The following is a 23,716-nucleotide window of genomic DNA, read 5'->3' on the forward strand; positions in this document are numbered from 1 at the left end:
GGGGGGGATGGGAAAATTTTTATCAGAAAAATGGGGGGGGGGTGACAATTGTTGGAAGAAGCTACAAGCCTTGCTTAGGGGAGATCGTATTTTTTTGCATAACTTTAAGGGGGGTGTTAAGAATTATTCTGGACATTTCAAAATTTCACCTGCCCCCCCCCCCCCCCCTCTGCCATACATTATGAATGCAGCCTTAGGAGTTAGAATGAAGGCATTTAACCCCTTGAAATAAATAATGTCAGTCAACGTGTAATAGTCAAAGGCTGCGTTTTCACTAGAAATGTTACCTTGCGTAAAATTCCTGGAGGTGTTTTAATCCGACGCCCACCTTTCAAGAATAACACTGTGATTGTCCCATTTATTTGGTAGGACAACTTAAGCCATCTTGCTAGGTAGTTTAACTTTGCCTTGTTTCTGGTGTCGTATTTAAGCTAGTTTAAATTTTCCTAGTGAAAACACAGCCAAATAGACACAAAAGACACAATGTCATTACGGTCTACTAATGTGTGTAAGGCTCAGGTCAAACGTCGAACTTCACATGAGTCGAACCAAATTGAAACAATGGATAACAAGGCGGTCTTCTTTGATGTGATATGTTTCGGCTCGTGAAGTTCGACGTTTGACCTGAGTCTAATATCTATTATAAAATAACTGTTATGAATGTCACGTTCTGATTGGTTTGGAGCGCGTGCTTTATGAGAGCACATTGCACGCGCGCGCACTTTCCGTTGCGTCATTCCTATCTATTATTGAAATTTGTATTTTATAAAAGAAATAAAAAACTTGCTTGCTGTGCTGTATGCAGTCACAAAGCACTTGGGGATTGGCAGAACACTCGAGAAGTGTCCAAAAGCACTCCGCTACGCGTCGTGCTCCTCCTAACACTTCTCTCGTGTTCTGCCAACCCCCGCGTGCTTTATGACAGCACACAGCACGCGCGCGCGTTTTTCTATTTCTTCATTTCACGGGTTAAATGACTTCACTATATCATTTTCCCAGAACATCTATGATCCCTTTGCAGCACGTCGGAATGCACCCCAATTTGGAGGACATAACAATAGGTTTCCAATTTCAATTCTCATTGAGATTGTCCATTGTTTTGTCCTCCAATTAGTTGACACTGTAATAAAGTTATTATCATTATTAACATTATCCTCTAAATTTAGCTGTTTTAAAATGATTTACTCTCAAACGAAGCGAAATGTGCAATGTAGCAAAAGATTACGGGGAGATTTAACAAACGAGAAAAAAGACATACGATTTATGTTATTCTTGGTGTTGATAGGAGGCCGAATTCATGCAGTACTGTCGTCTGTTCCGGTGTTCTAATGATAAAGGATACTTCTCTGTGTCAGAGAAGTGTACGGACTTCTGTCAGGTAAGATATCAGTGTTACTCTCAAAGTAAGGTTTATCCAACCCTGAAACAACCTCTGGGGTGATCTAAGTCAGGGCATGGCTAACTCACAGATCAAACCCTGAAACAACCTCTGGGCTTATCGAAGTTAGGGCATGACTAACTCAGTTATCAAACACAGAAACAACCTCTGGTTAGATCTTTGTCAGGGCACTATCTCTAGTGTATTATTAGAATTATTATTCATTATTATTCTTGATTTTTTTTCGTCTAGGAGGATTTGGCCAGTGAGGACGTAATGATACTAGACACTGGAAAACTGGTAAGGCATAGTTTATGAAAATTGTTCGTGATACGTAATCAGAAAAACAATAAAACTACAGGCTGCTGGGAGTCTAAGACCGTGAAAGCATCAATCAGTATAAATGGATATATGGAGGACAGTAACCTAGGTTTGATTTATGTCATCACCAGGTTTATGTATGGCTGGGATCAAGTTCTTCCGACGTAGAAAAGAAGTTGGCTATCAAAAGTGCACAGGTAAGAATGAAGGAAGGAAGGAAGGAAGGAAGGAAGGAAGGAAGGAAGGAAGGAAGGAAGGAAGGAAGGAAGGAAGGAAGGAAGGAAGGAAGGAAGGAAGGAAGGAAGGAAGGAAGGAAGGAAGGAAGGAGGGAGGGAGGGAGGGAGGGCGGGCGGGCGGGCGGGCGGGCGGGCGGGCGGGCGGGCGGGCGGGCGGGCGGGCGGGCGGGCGGGCAGGCAGGAAGGAAGGAAGGAAGGAATGAATGTGTCCCTGACTGACTGACGTAGTGCCTGACCGTCTGACCGACCGACCGACCGACTAACTGACTGACTGAAAGACAGACAGACAGACAGACAGATACAGACAGACAGACAAACAGACAGATTGATTGATCGATTATTGTTGTTTCAGCTCTACATCCAGCACGTACACCAGCTTCAAAGTGGACCAATGCGTAAACTACGCGTGGCCTTCAAAGGCAGGGAAACTCACATGTTCAAAAGAAACTTCCATGGCTGGGGTGAATTCCATGCTCCCAAATACTAGTGTACACTCTACGATAACCCAATGTGATTGGCTAAAAAAAGTCAAAACTCACAAGGCGGTCTAAATCAAAAATGCTAATAGCTATATTTGTCTACTATGAAAACCTGATGTTTTGGATCTCTGTAACAAAATGACGGACGCAGTAACAATACAGTTATAATATAACAGCCCCTTTTGGAAGGCTCTGCTGGATGGATTTTGAATAGAACTTTTGCAGTTTACAATCACTTGCCGATATTCTTGGATTGCACGTTACGTCATCGCGGCCATGTTGGTGCCATTTAACAAAAGATTTCTCATTAGCATCCATTGTAAACGGCACCACAATGGCCGCCATGCTTTTGTCTTTTGACTCTCTTGAGAATGCTTGCAATCCATCAATACAACTATTTTCAAAAAAGATTGGTGAAGGTGTTGTTGCATTCTGTATACCAAGCCGGTACTGCACTATGGGCGATGTGAGTGAAATCAGCGAAACGTCGAAATAATATGGTATTTTCCCAAACTTTGTCTGCACGTATTCCCGGCATATTTTTTGTGTGCTGACATTATTTACATATGAATATGACAGATTTTAAGCTTAGTAAGCAGCATGCAACATAACCTTCGTCATCCTTTTTTAAAATAACTGTATCATCTTAGTAAAGGCGATTACACGGAGCTATTTTCTCTGCAACTTGTTGCATGACCAGTTGCATGGAGCACCAGTTGCATGGAGCATTGCAGCGTGTAACCTACAGCGCAATTTTAAAAAATGTTGGGAGACAAGTTGCAGCAATCGTTGCGAAAAGTAGAATTCGTTTCTACTTTTGGCAACGATTGATTCTCCCTTACACCAAGTTTACACTCTTGCAACTTGTGCGCAACGTAAACATCACATGATCTGAAATGCGCAATTTACATACGAAAGTAATAGCGCAGCGCACTAATTCTAAAAATAGCTTAAAGATTCGGACAAACATTGCATTCTGTTTAACCGCTATGGGGATTATACGAACCGATTTTATTATTTTTACTTAAAGTTACAATAATAACCCATGTAAACTAAGATCAACTGCGATCGGCTGTGAAAATTATCTGCTGAAAGTAAACTTGTAAGTTTCTTTGTCCGAATTTCGCCTTTGTCTTCGTTTTTATGACGTCACGGTTTCGCTGCGCTATTAGGTCTATTGACTGAGTAAAAGAAAGTGCGCAAGGGGTTCTGGTAGCTGTAGTAAATGACGTTATATCGCAAGGGTAGTGTTAGCTCTAGAAATCCTGGTCTCGTAACAGCAGCAGAGTAAAAATACTACCATTCGAGTTCTATCAAAATTTTGTGATGAAAGTGTTTGCCTCGCAAGTGAAATGTCATTAACAAGTTCCATTTATAACGCTGTAAAATAGTCAATAAAAAAGACATAAAATTATTATAAAAATATCACTAAGGTTCAATGTTCGTCGTACACAGGCTACAGAGCCAACAAATCAGTTGAACAGCAAAAAGTGAAACAACTATTTTTTTTCCAAGGAAATTTTTTTTTTCGAATTTTGCCAAAATCTGGACTTCAATGCGTAGAATATCTGGATTCGCACTGAGTCATGAAGAATACATATACCAATTCCAGTCTGTTCAAATATTTCTTTTCTGTTTCTGTTGTCCTCACAGCTGAATATTCTCAATTCAGATAATATTGACATACAATGGCGCCATTCCTAACCAGGTGATTTCGCTTCTCTAAGTCCAACCGAATTAGCCAATCAGCGAACGTTTTGTTCGTAGCTCAATATTTCCTAGTTCTAGGTCTTTGGCTCGATAAACAGTAGCTTTTACTCAAAATATATATCAAAAAATAACAGTGGAAAGACATGTATACGCCACATATCATTTAGAAGTATTATTGTTCGTTGTTGGTGGAAAATAATTTTGTTTTGACAAGAGATAACAGAATTGAAAATAATTGGAATTTCTCGTTGTGAGGAATAATGCATTGCGCGACTAGATTCCAACTCATTTGGTAGCGATGCGCTCAACATCTGGAACAGTTGGTAAATAATTCTTTTTCATATGGTAAACTGCATGCTTTATAGGTGAGCGACCAAAAAAATCCCGGCTCTTTTCGTTACGATATCTAACTTGAAGTAGTTTTGGAACTAAAAATCCAAAGAACGATGATGAAGAAGATTTTTTTTGGTAAGGTTTCAAGAGTTTTTTAACTTTTATTTACTATTATCTAATATAATTTTGATAAAAGAGTCCAGCTCTTAAATATGTATTTTTTCTCATGGTCATGGTTGGGCAGCCTTCTTTTCGCTGGCTGCTCATATTTAGTAGTTCTGGTTATTCTGGGTTACTTATTTTACTGTATTTCATCGTGCAAGTCTGTGCATGTTTCGCATTGTTGGATTCAACGATAGCAAAGGGAGTCATCGATGTCGAGGGATTCGTAGAAGAGCAAGATCCTAGGCTTACATCTGGTAAGAGAAACTTATGTATTTGATTTAAATTGAAGACTTTACTTTAAGGTGACTCCATCATAATCGACGAGTGCATTCAGTGATTTTTTTAAACTCATCGTAGCGAATATTTATCAAGATTTTTCCCTTCCGTACTGACGGCGGGAAGTGTCACGCAACAGAATTTCTGACGACTCCCGTACGAATTATTCGTGGTTGTTATTCGTACGGGAGTCTGTTCAGCGAATATTTACCAACATTTTTCACTCCCGTACGAATTATTCGCGATTGTTATTCGTACGGGAGTCTGTTCAGCGAATATTTACCAACATTCTTCACTCCCGTACGAATAATTCGTGGTTGTTATTCGTACGGGAGTCTGTTCAGCGAATATTTACCAACATTTTTCACTCCCGTACGAATTATTTTCGATTGTTATTCGTACGGGAGTCTGTTCAGCGAATATTTACCAACATTTTTCCCTCCCGTACGAATTATTCGCGATTGTTATTCGTACGGGAGTCTGTTCAGCGAATATTTACCAACATTCTTCACTCCCGTACGAATAATTCGTGGTTGTTATTCGTACGGGAGTCTGTTCAGCGAATATTTACCAACATTCTTCACTCCCGTACGAATAATTCGTGGTTGTTATTCGTACGGGAGTATTTATCAACATTTTTCTCTCTCGTACTCACGGCGGGAAATGTCACGCAATACAATTTCTGACGACACCCGTACGAATTATTCGCGATCGTTATTCGTTATTCAAAATATAGGTAAAGACACGAGTAAACACCTTTCTAGCTATTTGAGAGTTTTTCAAAATTTAAAATTAATTTCATCTTTATTTCTATCATTTTCAGTTTTATTTTTTAAATTCCGATTATTTCAATATATTTTTTTATTTTCTATTTGATGTCAGTTTAGGTAGTGGTTTTAGTTAACAAATCAAAAACAGTTTTCCGTGTTTGACACTCTGATCAAAACACGCGGGATGTTGAGAGAACACGAGCGGAGCGTAGGAAACCACGACGCGCAGCGGAGTGGTTTCCAGCTTCTCGAGTGTTCTCCCAACATCCCAACTTATTTGTATGCTATATTTTTATTCTTTAAGTTGAACATTCTATTTATTTTTTATGATTTCGATTGCAATTTAGATTTCGATTTCGATTTCAATTTCAATTTTGATTTCAATTTCAATTTCGATTTCGTTTTTGATTTCAATTTTGATTTTCATTTTGATTTCGATAGGTTTCAGTTGTAAGGGACAGAAGAACGGTCTGTATCAAGATCCCAATGACTGCAGTGGTTTTATCAATTGTTGGGACGGTAGGATTTTCTTCCAAAAGTGCCCGAAAGGACTCAATTTCAATCCCAAGACAAAATATTGTGATTGGCCAGAAAACGTCACGTGCCCAGGTAAATCATCCAATCATGGTCTAAAGATGGTCTAATCATGGAATAAACTAACCACATCATGGGACCGTTTCGGGGATGAAATTAGTGCCTTTTTTTTTTTTTTTTTTTTTTTTTTTTTTTTTGGCCCCTAAAACCGTCTCAAAGTGCACTGCAAAGCCAATTCGAAAACGCAACTTCTGGGTCTCAAATGAAAAGCAGTTGTATAAAGATTTATAAATAAGCCTGAAGCGAGATGACGTTTTACCTCCGTCTCTAGACCATAATCCTTTTCACATTGCTTTTGTTCTTTAATTATGACTATTGTTCCTGTATTCTCTAAGGAATCAAAATTTTAATATGAAAGAATTTTAAAAACTATTATGGTTTAGAGTCGGGGGTAAAACGTCATCTCGCTTCAGGCTTATTGTATAAAGAAAGCTTTCTTTTCTAATTAAATGCTAGATGTTCAGATGGAGGCTAAATTAATCAGAACATTTCACTTAATTTATAGAGTTTCATGAGCAAATAGACGCGAAAACAAATACGTCATAGCTTAAAGGACTCTATCGCTAATAGTCTACGTATTCATTATTTAGATTTCTGTGCATCACGTCCAGATGGTATCTACCCTGACCCAGAGACATGCAAGGGTTTTATTCATTGTCATAACAACAGGACAGCACGAAAGAACTGCCCTACTGGAACACTTTTTAACCCTAAACTGAAGGTCTGTGACTGGCCTCACAATGTGGACTGTCCGACAGGTAGGTACGAGGAACGCGCGCGCGCGGAGCACGTCGAAAGTAGGAAATACACCAGTTTCAAGTTTTTGAATTTTCTGTTGCTCAGAGTTAGTCTCCATTTCGTATGGAAATATTCATAATATTCACGTGATCCAGTCAAGGTCCGTGGAATTTCAAAGTGCTTGTATTGTTGAAGTTGTCCATTCTTTACTTTACCGTTGGTATTTGTGAATATTTGGACTCTGATACGAGGCTAACCCTGAGTAAATGAGTCTGTAATCAAGAAACAAAGCGGGTATTTGACTAATTCCAAAATGGTCTACTTACGTTGGGCACTAAGGTTTCTCCATTTCAGACCACATGTCATTCCCTTGAGAAGAAGATTCTTTATTTGAATTGTATCCATATTCATGTGTCTTCTGGTGCACAACCGTTAAACAAAGAAATGATACTCTAGGGAATGACACGTGGTAAAATGGGATAACATTACGCCCAAGGTAAAGAAGTCTAGTTTACATTAAACAATTGCCAGTAACCGTGCAGGTTCGCACGATCGGTGTTGAATTCCTCTGATGCTAGAATGACTTACCAGAACTCGGAGTTCAAGAGAGACTGACCCATCAGCTTCAAACCAAAAAAAGCAAGTATATTGGTTAAACATCCGTTAAACAAAGAAATGATGCGCTAGGGAATGACACGCGTGGTCTGTAATGAGAAAACATACACCACAACTGATTAGGTCTATATATATTCCCCACTTTCGATGACTTCCATACGTGTAATCTGGGACAACTGGCTTCCTTTTCATGTCTGTCACCTGTCTCCAACACGTTCATTTAAAAGTATGAATAGTTCATTTTAAGAATCTTAATAAAATTTTGGCGTCTTTTACCTTTTCAGAGCCTGGCAGCGGAGACTTCATGTGAATGTTTGATTCCATTGAATGTTATTCAATAAAACTTGTTGAAGGATATTTAAATGTAGTACGCTTCTGATTTTCCCGATCGTCACAGGACATTTACTGAATCTTTCAAACACACATTTGGAATAGAGTGACCACAGTAAATCCGTGAACTCTAGTAATGCTAAATAGCACAATTTCATGCAAATTCCATTGTTTTCAATTGTTTAATTAGCACTATTTTGTACTATTTAGTAATTAGTGTTTCACGGATTAATTGAACAACAAATGAATCAATGAATCAATGAATCAATGAATCAATGAATCAATGAATCAATGAATCAATGAATCAATGAATCAATGAATCAATGAATAAATCATCTAGCAAGCTAACATAATTTCTTGGTAAAATATTACCACTATCTCGATTAAATAAGGTGCTCGTATCCTTAGCTATACTGCATGCCTCCCACCACTTCTGTTGATTCCATTTCGACTCTTTTGATAGGATTTTAACGCTGTTCCAGTCAATGAAATGCCCTGTCTCATTCACATGGAAAGCCAAGGCAAACTTGTCCGCTTTTTGAAGACGCACTGCCGCCTGATGTTCTTTCTTTCTTGTACCTAAAGATCTGCTGGTTTCGCCAATATACTTGATGTCACATTCCCCACAGGGGATAGAGTATACAACTCCAACCTGTTTATCCAATGATACCTGATCTTTCGGGTGAGAGGATTTGTTTCAGAGTTACCTCTGGCTTTATGCAACACCTGATGTCATGGCGTGATAACATTCTACATATCCTCTCAGCGGTACCTTTAAGATAGGGGAGAGTTGCGAAACTTTTAGGTTCGTTTGTCTCTTCAGGTCGGTCTGTTTTCTTGTGAATGATAGAGTGTTTTGTGATGAACTTCAAGGGATAGCTAAATTCTGCTGTAAACTTTTTTCAAGGTGGTGTTGCTCATCTTTCTTGGTGTTTGGATCAGTAAGCAGTACTTCCTTACGATGGGCCAATGTCCGTACAACGGCAGCCTTGTGCGAAGAAGGGTGATGAATTTTTTTTTTTTTTTTTTTTTTTTTCTTAACGGCTAACAAAATATTCTGTAACTGTACACATACAAAGTTAAAACGAACACATACCTTTAACAACAGAAAAAGAAGAAAAAAGGAGTAAATAATTATTTACACAAGGACGCTACATCCAAAACAAAGAAATGAATGAAATAAGTTAAATAAATTCAAGGAGTTTGTTCCATTTATTGTTGTGAAAATTCAGTTTTTCCTTTTTCAATAGCTATCCTTAATTCAATATAATAGGTTATTTTAACTTTATCAATGAAGGCAGCGTAGGAAAATTTATGATTTTTTAACTACTTTGATATATATATATATAGTATTTTGCTAGTAAAATTAAATTATTAACTAAAATTTCATCTGCAATACCAAGAACAATGTCCAACTCTTTAAAATCAAGATACTGAATTTTTGATTTTCTAAATAAATTTACCTTAACAGGGGACCAAAATAATTCACCTTTTCTGCGATAGCCGTCGCGTCGTAAACACTTTGTTGGATTGTGTTACGGTCACCAAAAAGTTTGGACATTGTTCTCGGATTTCCATACTTATAGTACACTCAGCAAAATTACTCGACTCTGATTGGTCGAGAGGAGTACAATTATAGCGTTAATTGTACTCCGTAGGAGTATCGAATTAAGTCGCTATGGCAACACGGCCAAAACAATGTCAAAACAATTATTTTCTATCATTTTGTACTTAAAAAACATATAAATGAAATTTTAAAACCGTAAGAACTAATCTTTTTTATGCATTTCAGTTGCGCGATGGACTGAAAATCGGCCGCCAAATAGACAAAGATGAACGGAGTCGCTTCGCATTTTTTACTGAAATTTTGTTGAGTGAACTATAAACAAAAAATCGCACGATTTGCTCGTACAATTTGGAATTAATAGACACTCGTAATGTTTTGAAAGTTCTTTAACTGCACTCGCCTAAAGGCTCGTGCAATAGCCCACTTCCGAGATATGCTTCGCTTGTCACGCACAAAGGTTTCAGTATGAGGCTACGTGCTAAATGCTCAGTCATTTGTGACAGGCGGTAAGAATTAATTTAATTTAGCACGTAGCCTCATACTGACATCTTTGTGCGTGACAAGCGAAGCATATCTCGGAAGTGGGGTATTACAAGAACTTTCAAAACATTACTCGTGTCTATTAATTTCCAAATTGTACTCGAGATCGTGCGATTTCCTATACGAATTCACTGAGTTTAAAGAGAAAATTTAGATAGATTTCTTTAGTTAGCTCTCTTAACAGCAGTAAGAAAAGGGAAATTGTTGCGATCTTAAGCAAACTTATTGTAAACTAAGTAAACTAATTGAGATTCCAGTTCAAGCTAGAATATTTAATGATTTTAAGAGAAAATAACTTTTCTTAGAGTCTGAATTAGTTATAGAGAAAAAATTAATAATAATAATACTATACTTATCTTCTTTGACAGTTCACCACCAATAAAAAGTTGAAGTGTCTCAGCTTTGCTGAAGGATGCTTTTCCACCATTTTTCCTTGCCTCGAGCATTTTTGGGATTAATTTTTTCCTGATTTCTATAACTTGAGGAGGAAGGTCGACCCCAACTCCATATCCATCCTTATTGTTAGGTTCTGATGGACTTTCGAAAACTCGCTCTCGATCTCGATAGCGAAGGAAGCGCGCTATAATAGGTCTTGGTTGTCCATATTTACGGCGTCCGGTCTATTCTTATAACTGAATTCGGTGGAATTCAAATAAAACGATAAAAGAGATGTTATATCCTCTGTAGTAAGCCTTGTTCGTTCTTGGAGACTGGAATCTTGTACTAGTATATCATTAGCAGCCGCTACAGCTATGCAAGTGGGTGATGATGATGATTATGATGTTATTATCTGCGATGATGGTAGTGGTGTTGTTGGTTGAATGATGGTGATGATGTTGTTAATCATTCGTCGTGGTGGTAGTGTTGGTGGTGTATTGGATGATGCTATTGATGTTATTGGTAGGGTGATGGTGGTGTATTGGATGATGCTATTGATGTTATTGATGGGTGATGGTGATGCTGGTGTATTGGATGATGTTGTTGATGTTATTGGTGGGTGATGGTGATGGTGGTGTATTGGATGATGCTATTGATGTTATTGGTAGGGTGATGGTGATGCTGGTGTATTGGATGATGCTATTGATGTTATTGATGGGTGATGGTGATGCTGGTGTATTGGATGATGTTGTTGATGTTATTAATGGGTGATGGTGATGCTGGTGTATTGGATGATGCTATTGATGTTATTGGGGGGTGATGGTGATGCTGGTGTATTGGATGATGTTGTTGATGTTATTGATGGGTGATGGTGATGGTGGTGTCTTGAATGATGCTATTGATGTTGTTGGTGGGTGATGGTGATAGTGCCTTTGATGTTATAGGTAGGGTGATGGTGATGGTGGTGTATTGAATGATGCTATTGATGTTATTGGGGGGTGATGGTGATGGTGGTGGTGTATTGGATGATGCTGTTGATGTTATTGGTGGGTGATGGTGGTGGGGGTGGTGTATTGGGTGATGCCTTTGATGTTATTGGGGGGGTGATGGTGGTGGGGGTGGTGTATTGGGTGATGCCTTTGATGTTATTGGGGGGTGATGGTGGTGGGGGGTGGTGTATTGGGTGATGCCTTTGATGTTATTGGGGGGTGATGGTGATGGTGGTGTATTGGGTGATGCCTTTGATGTTATAGGTAGGGTGATGGTGATGGTGGTGTATTGGATGATGCTATTGATGTTATTGGTAGGGTGATGGTGGTGGGGGTGGTGTATTGGGTGATGCCTTTGATGTTATTGGGGGGTGATGGTGGTGGGGGTGGTATATTGGGTGATGCCTTTGATGTTATTGGGGGGTGATGGTGGTGTATTGGGTGATGCCTTTGATGTTATTGGGGGGTGATGGTGGTGGGGGTGGTGTATTGGGTGATGCCTTTGATGTTATTGGGGGGTGATGGTGGTGTATTGGGTGATGCCTTTGATGTTATAGGTAGGGTGATGGTGGTGTATTGGATGATGCTATTGATGTTATTGGGGGGGTGATGGTGGTGGGGGTGGTGTATTGGGTGATGCCTTTGATGTTATTGGGGGGTGATGGTGGTGGGGGTGGTGTATTGGGTGATGCCTTTGATGTTATAGGTAGGGTGATGGTGATGGTGGTGTATTGGATGATGCTATTGATGTTATTGGGGGGTGATGGTGATGGTGGTGGTGTATTGGATGATGCTGTTGATGTTATTGGGGGGTGATGGTGATGGTGGTGGTGTATTGGGTGATGCCTTTGATGTTATAGGTAGGGTGATGGTGATGGTGGTGGTGTATTGGATGATGCTGTTGATGTTATTGGGGGGTGATGGTGGTGGGGGTGGTGTATTGGGTGATGCCTTTGATGTTATTGGGGGGTGATGGTGATGGTGGTGGTGTATTGGGTGATGCCTTTGATGTTATTGGGGGGTGATGGTGATGGTGGTGGTGTATTGGGTGATGCCTTTGATGTTTTTGGGGGGTGATGGTGGTGGGGGTGGTGTATTGGGTGATGCCTTTGATGTTATTGGGGGGTGATGGTGGTGGGGGTGGTGTATTGGGTGATGCCTTTGATGTTATTGGGGGGTGATGGTGGTGTATTAGGTGATGCTGTTGATGTTATTGGGGGGTGATGGTGGTGTATTGGGTGATGCCTTTGATGTTATTGGGGGGTGATGGTGGTGGTGATGGTGATGGTGGTGTATTGGGTGATGCTGTTGATGTTATTGATGGGTGATGTTGGTGTCTTGGATGATGTTGTTGATGTTATTGATGGTTGATGGTGATGATAGTGTGTTGGATGATGCCTTTGATGTTATTGGTGGGTAGGTTCGGAGGCTACGTATTGATTCAGAGGTCATGCACATAGCAGGTCGCCAGCCCACTGTATCTTTAATAGCGTTTCGAATCTCCATCTGTCTCCAGCAATACAACAGGGGATTGAGAGTAGAGTTCAGAAAAATAAGAACCAATCCAACCATCATTGTTATCATAGCTTCATGTTTTTGTTTCATGTTTTCCATAGGCATCATACACCCAAATATATAGGGAACATACAACACGATATACAACAGGAAAATGTACACAAGGTTCATGACTGATGATTTGTACTTGTTCATGTTTGGAAGAGCTGCAACTGGTTGGCCAGCCATTTGAATCTGTATCTGGGCATGGTGGTACTTAAGTATGCGATACATCTTGTAGTAGCAGAACATTATGGTCATCATGCTACCAGAAAAAAACAAAACTACAACAGTCTTGTATAGTGCAAAACTTACCGGTAGAATAATGCTCGTCACTATAGATATTAGCCACAGTCCTATACATGAGTAGATGACTCGTTTCCTGGTGACTACAGCTGTGTATCTCAGATGTAGATACAGAGCAAGGTACCGATCAACTGTAGCGGCTGTCATGGTAAGAAACGAAACAGAACCAAATATATGAGAGCTCACGCTAGCAACGTTTGCGACATTGCAAATTATACGTTCACTTATGTGACTGATATTAACTGCACTACACGTCATCAATAAAGGTAATACCCAGATTGCAACGGCCAGGTCCGACAGAGCAAGGTTTCGTAAGAAAAGGTTCGATGTCGTTTGTAAAATACGGCGTCTCCATATAACTACGAGGACGAGCGCGTTTAGGATGGCTGCCGGTGGAATCAGCATTGCAAAGACCACTAAAAGTATCGGTGATGACCTTTCTAGATAGGTATTGGAATGGTTGACCCAGTCCGTGAGCTTCCCACAGGAAAAATTGTTCGCCATTGTAAGGAAACTTGATATCTTAATGAATGAAAGCGTCATATTATGAGTAATTTTCCTACCAAGCCAACACCTTTAATGCGACCCCTAGTGGGCGCTAATAATTAAGGAGTAGTCAATGCTTAGTTGTGCGTATATCCAGTTCTGGATACAAGCGGGAGGCTGACAAGCACATCCAAATAAGTATAAGAGTCGCACGAGGAGTGTACAAAGCGTAGCCTGATGATGATTAGGAAATTTGTTGACAGTGGGCTTCTTGTTGGAGCTGTTTTCCTCGACCTTACCAAGGCGTTTGACGTAAACAGCATTCCAAGTTACTGGGCAAACTACCTCAGTATGGAATAAATGTAAAAGAACTGAAATGATTTGAGGACTAACTCTTCAATCGAAAAGCTAATATTGTATATAACAACCATTTATCAGAAGTATTAAGTATAAATTCCGGCGTGCCACAAGGATCGATTTTGGGACCGCTGCTGTTCTTAATGTTCTTCAATGACATCACTGACACCATTGTAAATTCTAAAATCATCAAGTATGCTGATGAAACTGTCATTTACATTACTGACAAGGATATTGAGGAAATTAACAGGAAACTTACTGATGACATGAAGTTTATTAGTGAATGGCTTGATGAGAATGACCTGATTCTGAATCTTAACAAAGGAAAAACTGAGGCATTGTTATTCGGAACTGCACAACGCATCAAAAGGTCTGACGGGAATATAGAAGTTGGATATAAATACACAACTATAAATACTACAAATGAATATAAGTACCTTGGTGTTTTAATTGTTGCTTCGCTGAACCTTAACTCGCACTTTGAAAAATCCTTTAAACGTGCTACTGATAGACTGCGTTTATTAAGGAAACTGAGGTCTTATCTTGATGAGAAAGCATCCAAAGCCATTTATATTTCTATGATCCTGCCAACTTTATCCTATTGTGGTATTCTATCACTTAAGCTTTGACAAGACACTCAAGACTTGACAACTTTCACGATCGAGCCCAAAAAGCAGTATCTAAAAGAAATGATAGTGTACGTTCTGTACCTCACTTCACCCCTATGACAGCCAATAAGAAACGGGCTTGTGTCCTAGTGAAGAACCCTCTGGACGGTGAAATCATAGTTGATAAAGGGGAATGGTTAGGAAACCTATTGTTATTAGGTCTTTGTTCACTTTTGATGTTGAACCAGTCTTGACCGTGCACAATGTTTGATTTATGCTCGTCCCGGCGAAATTGAAAAATAAGTAAACAAACTTTGCCTATGGGATTGTTATTAAAGAATATTCAAATGTCTCTTACAAATCTTTAAGTATTTTGAACTAGCAATCAAAAGAAAGATTTTGGTCTGTTCACTCAGCCATTTCTAATAATGGTAAAACAATAGTAAAACAAAGGATTGTGCACGGTCACGCTTGAAAAAAGTGAACAAAGACCTATAACAATAGGGTTTCCTAACCATTCCCCTCTATTAACTATGGTGAAATGTGTAACCCTTTCAAGAATTACTTCACGATCCAACAACATACACAGAACACAAGAAACAACTGTCTTAGTATTAAACTTCCAAGTCTTAAGACAGAATATGCTCGAAAAGGATTCTACTTCATGGCTGCCAAAATATATAATGAACTTCCAATAGATATAAGAAGGACTAAAAATTTTAAGGGTTTTAAAAAACGTTTAGATGAACACTATAAATGAATCAGTAATATATGTAATTTAATTTATATTTTTAATTTTTTAAAGGCCATCTTTTTAGTTTTTAACTTAGTTTCTTTATGTTATTTTTAGCAGGACCCCCATTGATAACAGCAATATTGTTGAAGGGTCTATATCCTGCATAAATATTCGTCTTATTATCATCATCATCATCATTCATCATCATCATCATCATCATCATCATTATTATTACTATAGCTACTTGAGTGCTTAAGCAACCTCCCAATTGCATCGAGAACTGGATAAACGTACAACTAAGCATTGACCATTGCTTTTATAACATAGCAAAACCGTCAAAATATATTCTATATGTTCTATGTTACATGTTCATTTCTAAATGCACGTTCGCCGGTGTGTGGTGTGCGGTGTGCGGTGTGCGGTGTGCGGTGTGCGGTGTGCGGTGTGCGGTGTGCGGTGTGCGGTGTGCGGTGTGTGGTGTGTGGTGTGTGTGTGGTGGTGGTGTGTGTGTGGTGTGTGTGTGGTGTGTGCGTGTGCGCGTGCGCGTGCGTGTGCGAGAGAGGTTTTGGACGTGATATATTAAGTTTATGAAACGGCAATGATAAAGTTGTGACATATTTTCGGGCCTAACTGCTGAAATAATGCTAAAAATTAATGTTTTCGATGATCGAAATTTCACCTATTAGAACTGGATGAAATCTGGTTTTGAAAAGCATTTTAAAAAATCTAAAAACAAAATCCAAAAAATTAAACAAAAAGCGAAAATTGAAAAACAAAAACCGAAAAGTAAAAAACCAAAACCTGAAAAGAAAAAAAAAAAAAACAAAACTGAAAGGTAAAAAGAAAAGTGAAAAACAAAAAATGAAAAGTTAAAAAAAAAAAAAAAAAACCCGAAGAGTGAAAAACAAAAACAGATGTGACTCTCCTGGGCTTCCGTATCTGATCGCCTCCGATCCTTTGGTTTCGAAGAGGTTTGATTAAATAACCAGTTTTAGTGCAACTAGCCCCTTCAGGATGCCTTCGGGATTTGAAAGCCCTCATAAAGCTTAAATAAGAATGGCGCGTTCGAATGATGTGTTTGAATTGGAAACACCCTTGGACCTAGCCTCTTTTCGAGAAAATTCACGAATTTTCAATTTCTGGCTTAGTTTTTTGAATACGCATTTTATTTACACTAGATTATCCCTATAACAAAAATAAATAAGTAAATAAATAAGTCCCAGAAGATAGAATTGAGGATCTTTAGAAGGGTCTAGGTCCGAGGGTGTTTCGATGGCAACACCTTCACTGCTTTACTCTGCACTATAACCAAAATATGTTTCAACCATTTTTGTATAATTTTCGTTGAGATATACCAAGCACAGGTTTATAGAATGTCAGACATACCAGAGGTATCAATTCAGCTGCAAAGTCAGTATCATCAGTGAAAAAAAAACTTTTCCTACTCCGTCCTATTTAGCTATAAGAGCAATTCAAGAAAAGTGAAAGTTTTTTTTCTGAGGAGATGAGAGCTCTTCTAGTGATTGAAGCAATCCTTTTAGTCGTGCTAATTTTATCTTCTAAGGTCCCACCGCATTTTGAATCACTACCATTATCAGTAAAGTGCGACCCGCAGAGTATCTCGTTCGCAGACTATAAAGCCTTTGCAGCTTATCTGGCAAAAAATATTAGCCAATCAAAATAGAGAAAATGTTCATAATTGTGGTTTCACTTTTCCTCTTGAAATTATGGATTTCCAAGCCACCAAATGGGAAGGGAATGCGAGGGCAGGCATGTCTTTATTATTTTTCGGCTATAAAATGATAGAAATTTAGGCTAAATTTAAGCTTAATTCCCTTCTTTCGAGATATTTAGCGTAATATTTACTTGTTCTTGACTTCACCAGCTCATAAACCAAATTTCATTGTGATTTAAGATGTGTTGTTGTCATTCCATCCACAATGATTCATAGCTTTAAAACAATAGTTTGTTTTCATGTGACGCCATTATGAAATAAAGCACTCTTAAAGACAATGTCTTGAGGGACTGAAGATATTTTGGACTGAATTAAATATTTCAGAGAATAATAGCTAGGACTAAAGCTTTTTATTTAGTCTAAAATCTCACTCAACATATTTTGTGTGTATGTGTGTTTTTTTTTTTTATTGTAGTTTTTTGATCGACGGTTTTCCAAAAGGTGGTCGGCGAACGAGACGTCACACTTTGTGGGTCGCACTTCAACGATAATGGTACTAACATATATTTTATGTACTATAAAATTTTCATTACAAGTAAGATTTGTCTAAATGTGGTCTAAGAGAATTAGCCAATCAGAAAGCAGGTTGTCAAGTTTTCTCAGAGTTCTATTTTGTTGGTAAGCGTGAATATCACTCAAACCTACTTGCCACAAGATAGTGCAAAAACATCATATAATAAAACAGCAGAAACTTGTGGATAAATTGACACACCGTAAAAAGCTTTGTGAAATTGACGTTTCGGACGTTAGACCTTCGTTAGTCCTTCGTCATTCGTCGTCTTACTCCGACGAAGGACTAACGTCCGAAACGTCAGTTTCACAAAGCTTTTTACGGTGATTCAATTTATCTACAGGTTCCTGCTGTTTTATTCAGAACCACCGACGCAGTCCTCGCTAGAACTCTAATAGTTATCACCACTTATTATAGAATTAAACCAGAGTAGAGACTTTCTAACAAAATTCTGCGCTCAAATAACTTCTGACAAACGGTTGTGGCATTAATGAGGGAGGAGTTTATATAGTTAAAATTAAAATTCTACTTCTTTCATGTACTATTTAACAATTGGTGTAGAAAATATAGGGAAAAATAAAGTTTTAAGAAACATGTTAACGTTTGTTTCAGGGTTTGATCTGTGAGTTAGCCGTGCCCTGACTTAGATCAGCCCAGAGGTTGTTTCAGGGTTCAATCTGTGAGTTAGCCGTGCCCTGACTTAGATCAGCCCAGAGGTTGTTTCAGGGTTCACTCTGTGAGTTAGCCGTACCTTGACTTAGATCAGCCCAGAGGTTGTTTCAGGGTTCGATCTGTGAGTTAGCCGTGCCCTGACTTAGATCAGCCCAGAGGTTGTTTCAGGGTTCAATCTGTGAGTTAGCCGTGCCCTGACGTAGATCAGCCCAGAGGTTGTTTCAGGGTTCAATCTGTGAGTTAGCCGTGCCCTTACTTAGATCAGTCCAGAGGTTGTTTTAGGGTTCGATCTGTGAGTTAGCCACGCCCTGACTTAGATCAGCCCAGATGCTGTTTCAGGGTTTGATCTATGAGTTAGATCAGCTCATAGGTTGCTATAGGAATTGTGGGCGGTGTGTCCTATTAATGTGTCGCCTGTCACCAATGCAAACCGGGTTAGATTCCCGGACTTGGTGTCGTTTGTAAGTAGAGTGAGCAGCAGTTTGCTTGTTGGATATCTCCTGTAATTCTAGGGTTTTTTTCCCTCCTCAGAAACACGATCATTTTCTAAAATCTAATCCGGCTGCCTTTCTATCTATTGGGTGGCTTATCTTTTAGCCCGCTTAACGCCATTCAAACTGCAGTGGTCTAATTCCTTCGCGATCAAAATTAGAAAGTATTTTTCACGACCAACCAAAATGTGGAGAAATATGATTTGGCAGATCCAAAAGCCCTGTCTTGTAAGCCGAACGACACATAAATCGGTCAGAATTTGATTGATAATAAAATCCTAGAATACACTTTCACAAACTTATTATATTACTTACCTTATTACAGTCAAGCTCATGCGTTCCTAACAAGATTCATCTCGCTTCGAAGCGTGCATTAATGCAACGAACGTTATAAATTTCAAGCCCGGCCTTTGTCTCAAAAACATCAAAATGTTCATTTGTGAAAGGACTTTTTGAACAAAACATCACACCACAGATCAGTTTAAAATGGTAGCTACAACTGTAGAAAATAAGTTTGGCTTTGCACGAATCTGTGAAGAACTAAATAACCTTTTGATTCGAGCCCGGATTTGAAATTTTTTCAAACGTTCGTTTCATTAATGCAAATTTCAAAACAAGATTGAACTCAAACTTTGAATCGTAAACTGAATGTTTGAATCTCGATAGGAACGCATGAAAACAGCGAAAACAAAAAGCATTTTTCGTTCAAAATTATTCTTTTCTCTTACAGGCTTAAACATCGCTTCGCAACCCGCGGGCACGTTAAAGCAAGGCAAATATATGTAGTTCAAAAAAACACAAACAAAGAAATGAAAGACTATGTATTTATTGACTGAGGTGGAGGACCGTACGGGAAAATATTTTGGCTCCAGGTGATGCCGTACAAATGACACAAAGCCAAATATTTTCCCGTACGGCCCGACCTAACTCAATCAATAAGCATTTTATCATATGATTCCACGAAAAGAAAAATAACACGGTCGCAGGTTTCGAGCAGGGCCGTACGGATTCGTACGGCCCTGCTCAAGCCATTTCCCCGAAGGTTTTTTTAAGCAAGAGCGCGCGCCCCCGGGCAGATACGGGACATATGATAATGTATATACTTAAGGTGGCTGGACCCCCTCACGCTTGACCGCTACCTTCCACGTTTGGAACGCTGCTGCATAAACGTGTTTTATCCGATTGCGTATCCGATTTACTTCCGAAGCATGGTAATTCACAGTTATGACAAACGTCTCACGTTTGAATAAAAAACTGTTTGTGCTTCGGGAGTAAATCGGAAAGCAGCCAAGCGAGATCAGACCGTGCATGATGCGAAAGAATTTTGGTGTTATGGTCATTGGCAAACAATAGAATTCCCAGAGCATCAAATCGTTGGGAAACGATCAATGTTTTCTGTATTGCTCGTTCGCTTTAGATCGCTTTAGATGAGTTCAATAGTCTTGCAATTTTGGATAATATTAGTTTAAGCTCTAATTTGTATCCAGACGTAGTTTTGAAAGAAATTATCAACGACTTTTAGAATAATGGAAGATCTAGTAAGTTTGACTAGAAACCCGCGATGAAAAGTGCGCATCAAATGTTTACCCCGTCTTATGCATTATACGTTTTCACAAGATCGCATAAGTCGATTACCTTCAAAATGTTCCTTTTAAAACTAGATACAGAGTAAAACTAAATGAGGAATGACTTTTGTTAATGTATAGCTCTGAAATATTGATTTCGGCCGTATCAAATCCATTGTTTGGTTTTGAAGTAGATTATGCACTATATTTAAAGAGTCTCAAACATCTCATAATTAGCTAGATAGATTTTTTCAAAAATCCCTACAAATGGAGGTATCTAGTATATAATTATGTGGCACAAGGCATTTTATTGTTGAACGCTCTGCAAGGCTAAAATTGTTTTCTAAACGAAAACAAATATTTCATCATAATCACGTCTTATGACGTCTGATCTCATTAAAAATTGCATCAAACATTAATTCAATCTTTATGTGACTTACACCAACTTGCAAGAACATTGACATACAAAAATAGAACATTAGTGATTTAGTGGGATAGGAATCAGATTAAAAAACAAAAGAAGATCACTGAAGCTGAACTTTTTCTTTTGTCTTTTAATGTATTCCTTTCTCACTAAATTACTAATTTTCTATTTTCGTATGTCAACGTTCTTGCAAATAGGTGTATGTGCCAAAAAGATTTGCAATCGGATAAAACACGTTTATGCAGCAGCGTTCCAAACGTGGAAGGTAGCGGTCAAGCGTGAGGAAGTCCAGCCACCTTAAAATAACCCAATAAGATATTTAACTTTTAGTTTTCTCTATATTTCTAGTATTGCGATCTTATTCTCAAAGAAAACGTTTTTGAAATCTTACCTCAGTATTATTTGGGGGAAATGTTGAGTTCTAAAATTGTGGTAAGTTCGTTTATAAACGAAGGATTCTTTAATAGAAAACAGCTCTGCTTTTCTTGGTGGTTTTGGACTCTAACAAATGATAAATAGGTTCACGGCTTTATATAAAACCCATTCTCTTCCCCCCAGAGCTCCCCGGTTGACGTTCGACCCTACAAGCCGAAGTATCTCACTGGGAAACACTGGAAATTCTGGTTGGAAAACAAATGGTGTGTGTCGTTCTAATCAGAAAGTTCTGGAAAACTCGGTCTTGCAATTTTAATTGGTAATCCACTTTTTCCGCTCTTTTCGGTTCAAGATAATGTCCTCCGTAATGCGAAAGAGTAAAAAAATCATTAAAAAATGCACTAGAACTTTTTTTTTTCGTGCGCTCCTTTGTTTTCCTATATAATTTCCCTATGGTATCTGATGTCGATCTTATGTTTATATATTCTGACAAGGGAGGAAACTTCAGTGGCCATATTTAAACAAACAACTCACTTTAAACCACGATTTCATGATCATCGTCTTTTAAACCTCGAACTCCACAAAAACCTTGATCAAAATGATCCCCGACGATGGGGGATTAATTCATTTATTTAAAACTCTCATGGCTCTTCCTCCAAGCTTTCTATGAAATCGATGCTTGTTATGCTTTTCGTTTTAGAAGTCCTGAATGTAAATGAAAATATTTTAATAAATAAATAATCAGCTTAGCTAACACCAGTTTGGTTTCGTTGTTTATAGGGTGTCGGTAGACGCGTGTACCATTTTATTAAAGTCAAAGATTCCTGCTTTTTTCGGTTCTTTCGGTAGACGCGTGTACCATTTTATTAAAGTCAAAGTTTCCCGCTCTTTTTGGTTCTTTCGGTAGACGTGTGTACCATTTTATTAAAGTCAAAGTTTCCCGCTCTTTTTGGTTCTTTCGGTAGACGCGTGTACCATTTTTTTAAAGTCAAACTTTCCCGCTCTTTTTGGTTCTTTCGGTAGACGCGTGTACCATTTTATTAAAGTCAAAGATTCCCGCTCTTTTCGGTTCTTTCGGTAGACGCGTGTACCATTTTATTAAAGTCAAAGATTCCTGCTTTTTTCGGTTCTTTCGGTAGACGCGTGTACCATTTTATTAAAGTCAAAGTTTCCCGCTCTTTTCGGTTCTTTCGGTAGACGCGTGTACCGTTTATTAAAGTCAAACTTTCCCGCTCTTTTTGGTTCTTTCGGTAGACGCGTGTACCATTTAACGGATGTTAAACTTTCCCGCTCTTTTCGGTTCTTTCGGTAGACGCGTGTACCATCATGTTTCGACAGTCAAAGTTTCCTGTTCTTTTCTTACGATTAGCGAATGAATTTCCAATCCGACGGATTGTATTATAAGTTAAGCACCCGTACGTGGTAATAGCCTATTCTGATTAATGGTCTTATTCTTATTCTTTTCTTTTTCTCTGGTAAATAAAAATTGGATATTTGAGATATTTGAATTTCTGTGCCTAAATTTCTTCAGCGAAGGCCAAACTCCTGACTCTAATCCGCTATCTTGAAATTACTTGCAACAGAGCATTGGGGAAATTTAGTCAAGCAGCAGTAAGGGGGACTCGCGGTCAATGTCAAAGATTTACGGGTTTTACAGGCGGTTTAAGGAAGGCGCCGGCAGCGGGAAATACCCGCGCGACAAGTCCTTACTGCTGCTGTGTTGGGAATCGTAAACGGAGGTTAAGATATTCCTTACATATAGATGGACACCATCACGAGCATTCGTAACAAAACTGTGCGCCGACTGCGAACTCAGGTGTTGGATCGCCTGGATGCGGACTTTGCCTTCACAACATTTATGGAGGGAGATACAGATGAGACGATGAGCGAAGAAAGAGCAGAAAGGATAATTGACTTGATGCCCGAAGGTAATTACCGGTTGGAGTTAACGTTCATAAAGTATTTAGACGGCGAGTGGATGATAGAAAAGGGGCGCAATCCTATCAGGGCGTCTGGTAAGAAGGACCTGTTTGTCTTAAACGAAAACACACGCCCGGGAGCATTGGTAGGAATAGACATGCTGTTCTACGAGGTTGCTTACCCTGTTACCGTAGTCATTTACGGTGCGTACAAGATAAAGACGCCAGACGTTAAGAAGTTGAAACCGATGCGACATCCCGGTAATTGCGTAGGGAAGTTAGTAAGAGAGTTCTTTGAAGACTCCTCTCGGGGCGGTAAACTGACTTTAAAGAGAAGAGAAGCCATCAGGAAATGGGAAAAAGATACTAATAGGACCGGAGGGTCGATAGACAACATCAAGAAGTTAGAAACGGCGCTGGAGAGGCAAATCCATGTGAAAGATATCACCGACGGCTTTATTTACTCCGGAACACACAAATATGGGGGCCGTGGTGCGCCTATAGTCATCTACCAGCACAATGGGCACGCCTGGCGCGAACTGCGGTTCCCAAGAAAGA

The 23,716-nt window shown here is 39.0% G+C and overlaps 3 protein-coding genes across 4 annotated transcripts in view; 2 read left to right on the forward strand and 1 right to left on the reverse strand.

The window, feature by feature from the left end:
• LOC116308690 (protein flightless-1 homolog) overlaps positions 1-3,535 on the forward strand; it is a 32,797-nt gene extending 29,262 nt beyond the window's left edge. For both annotated transcript variants that reach the window (XM_089038808.1, XM_089038812.1), the window contains 4 exons: positions 1,286-1,378; positions 1,631-1,678; positions 1,831-1,896; positions 2,288-3,535. In XM_089038808.1, coding sequence (XP_088894934.1) covers positions 1,286-1,378; positions 1,631-1,678; positions 1,831-1,896; positions 2,288-2,422 — 342 coding nt within the window. In that variant the 3' untranslated portion in view covers positions 2,423-3,535. The remainder of the gene's footprint in view (positions 1-1,285; positions 1,379-1,630; positions 1,679-1,830; positions 1,897-2,287) is intronic.
• Positions 3,536-4,436: 901 nt separating this feature from the next.
• Positions 4,437-7,972, forward strand: LOC116308686 (chitin-binding domain protein cbd-1). Its single transcript, XM_031719162.2, has 5 exons — positions 4,437-4,592; positions 4,781-4,876; positions 6,110-6,277; positions 6,853-7,020; positions 7,900-7,972. Exons 1-5 carry the CDS (start codon positions 4,571-4,573, stop codon positions 7,923-7,925), a joined length of 480 nt encoding a protein of 159 aa, XP_031575022.1. The 5' UTR covers positions 4,437-4,570; the 3' UTR covers positions 7,926-7,972.
• A 4,761-nt stretch (positions 7,973-12,733) lies between these two features.
• Positions 12,734-13,783, reverse strand: LOC116308700 (melanocyte-stimulating hormone receptor-like). Its single transcript, XM_031719178.1, has one exon. It carries the CDS (start codon positions 13,781-13,783, stop codon positions 12,734-12,736), a length of 1,050 nt encoding a protein of 349 aa, XP_031575038.1.
• Between the last annotated feature and the right edge of the window lie 9,933 nt (positions 13,784-23,716).

Source organism: Actinia tenebrosa, unplaced genomic scaffold (assembly GCF_029948245.1).
Source record: "Actinia tenebrosa isolate PJP-AT-01 unplaced genomic scaffold, QUT_ActTen_1.0 PGA_scaffold0__85_contigs__length_37466705, whole genome shotgun sequence".
NCBI lineage: Eukaryota > Metazoa > Cnidaria > Anthozoa > Actiniaria > Actiniidae > Actinia > Actinia tenebrosa.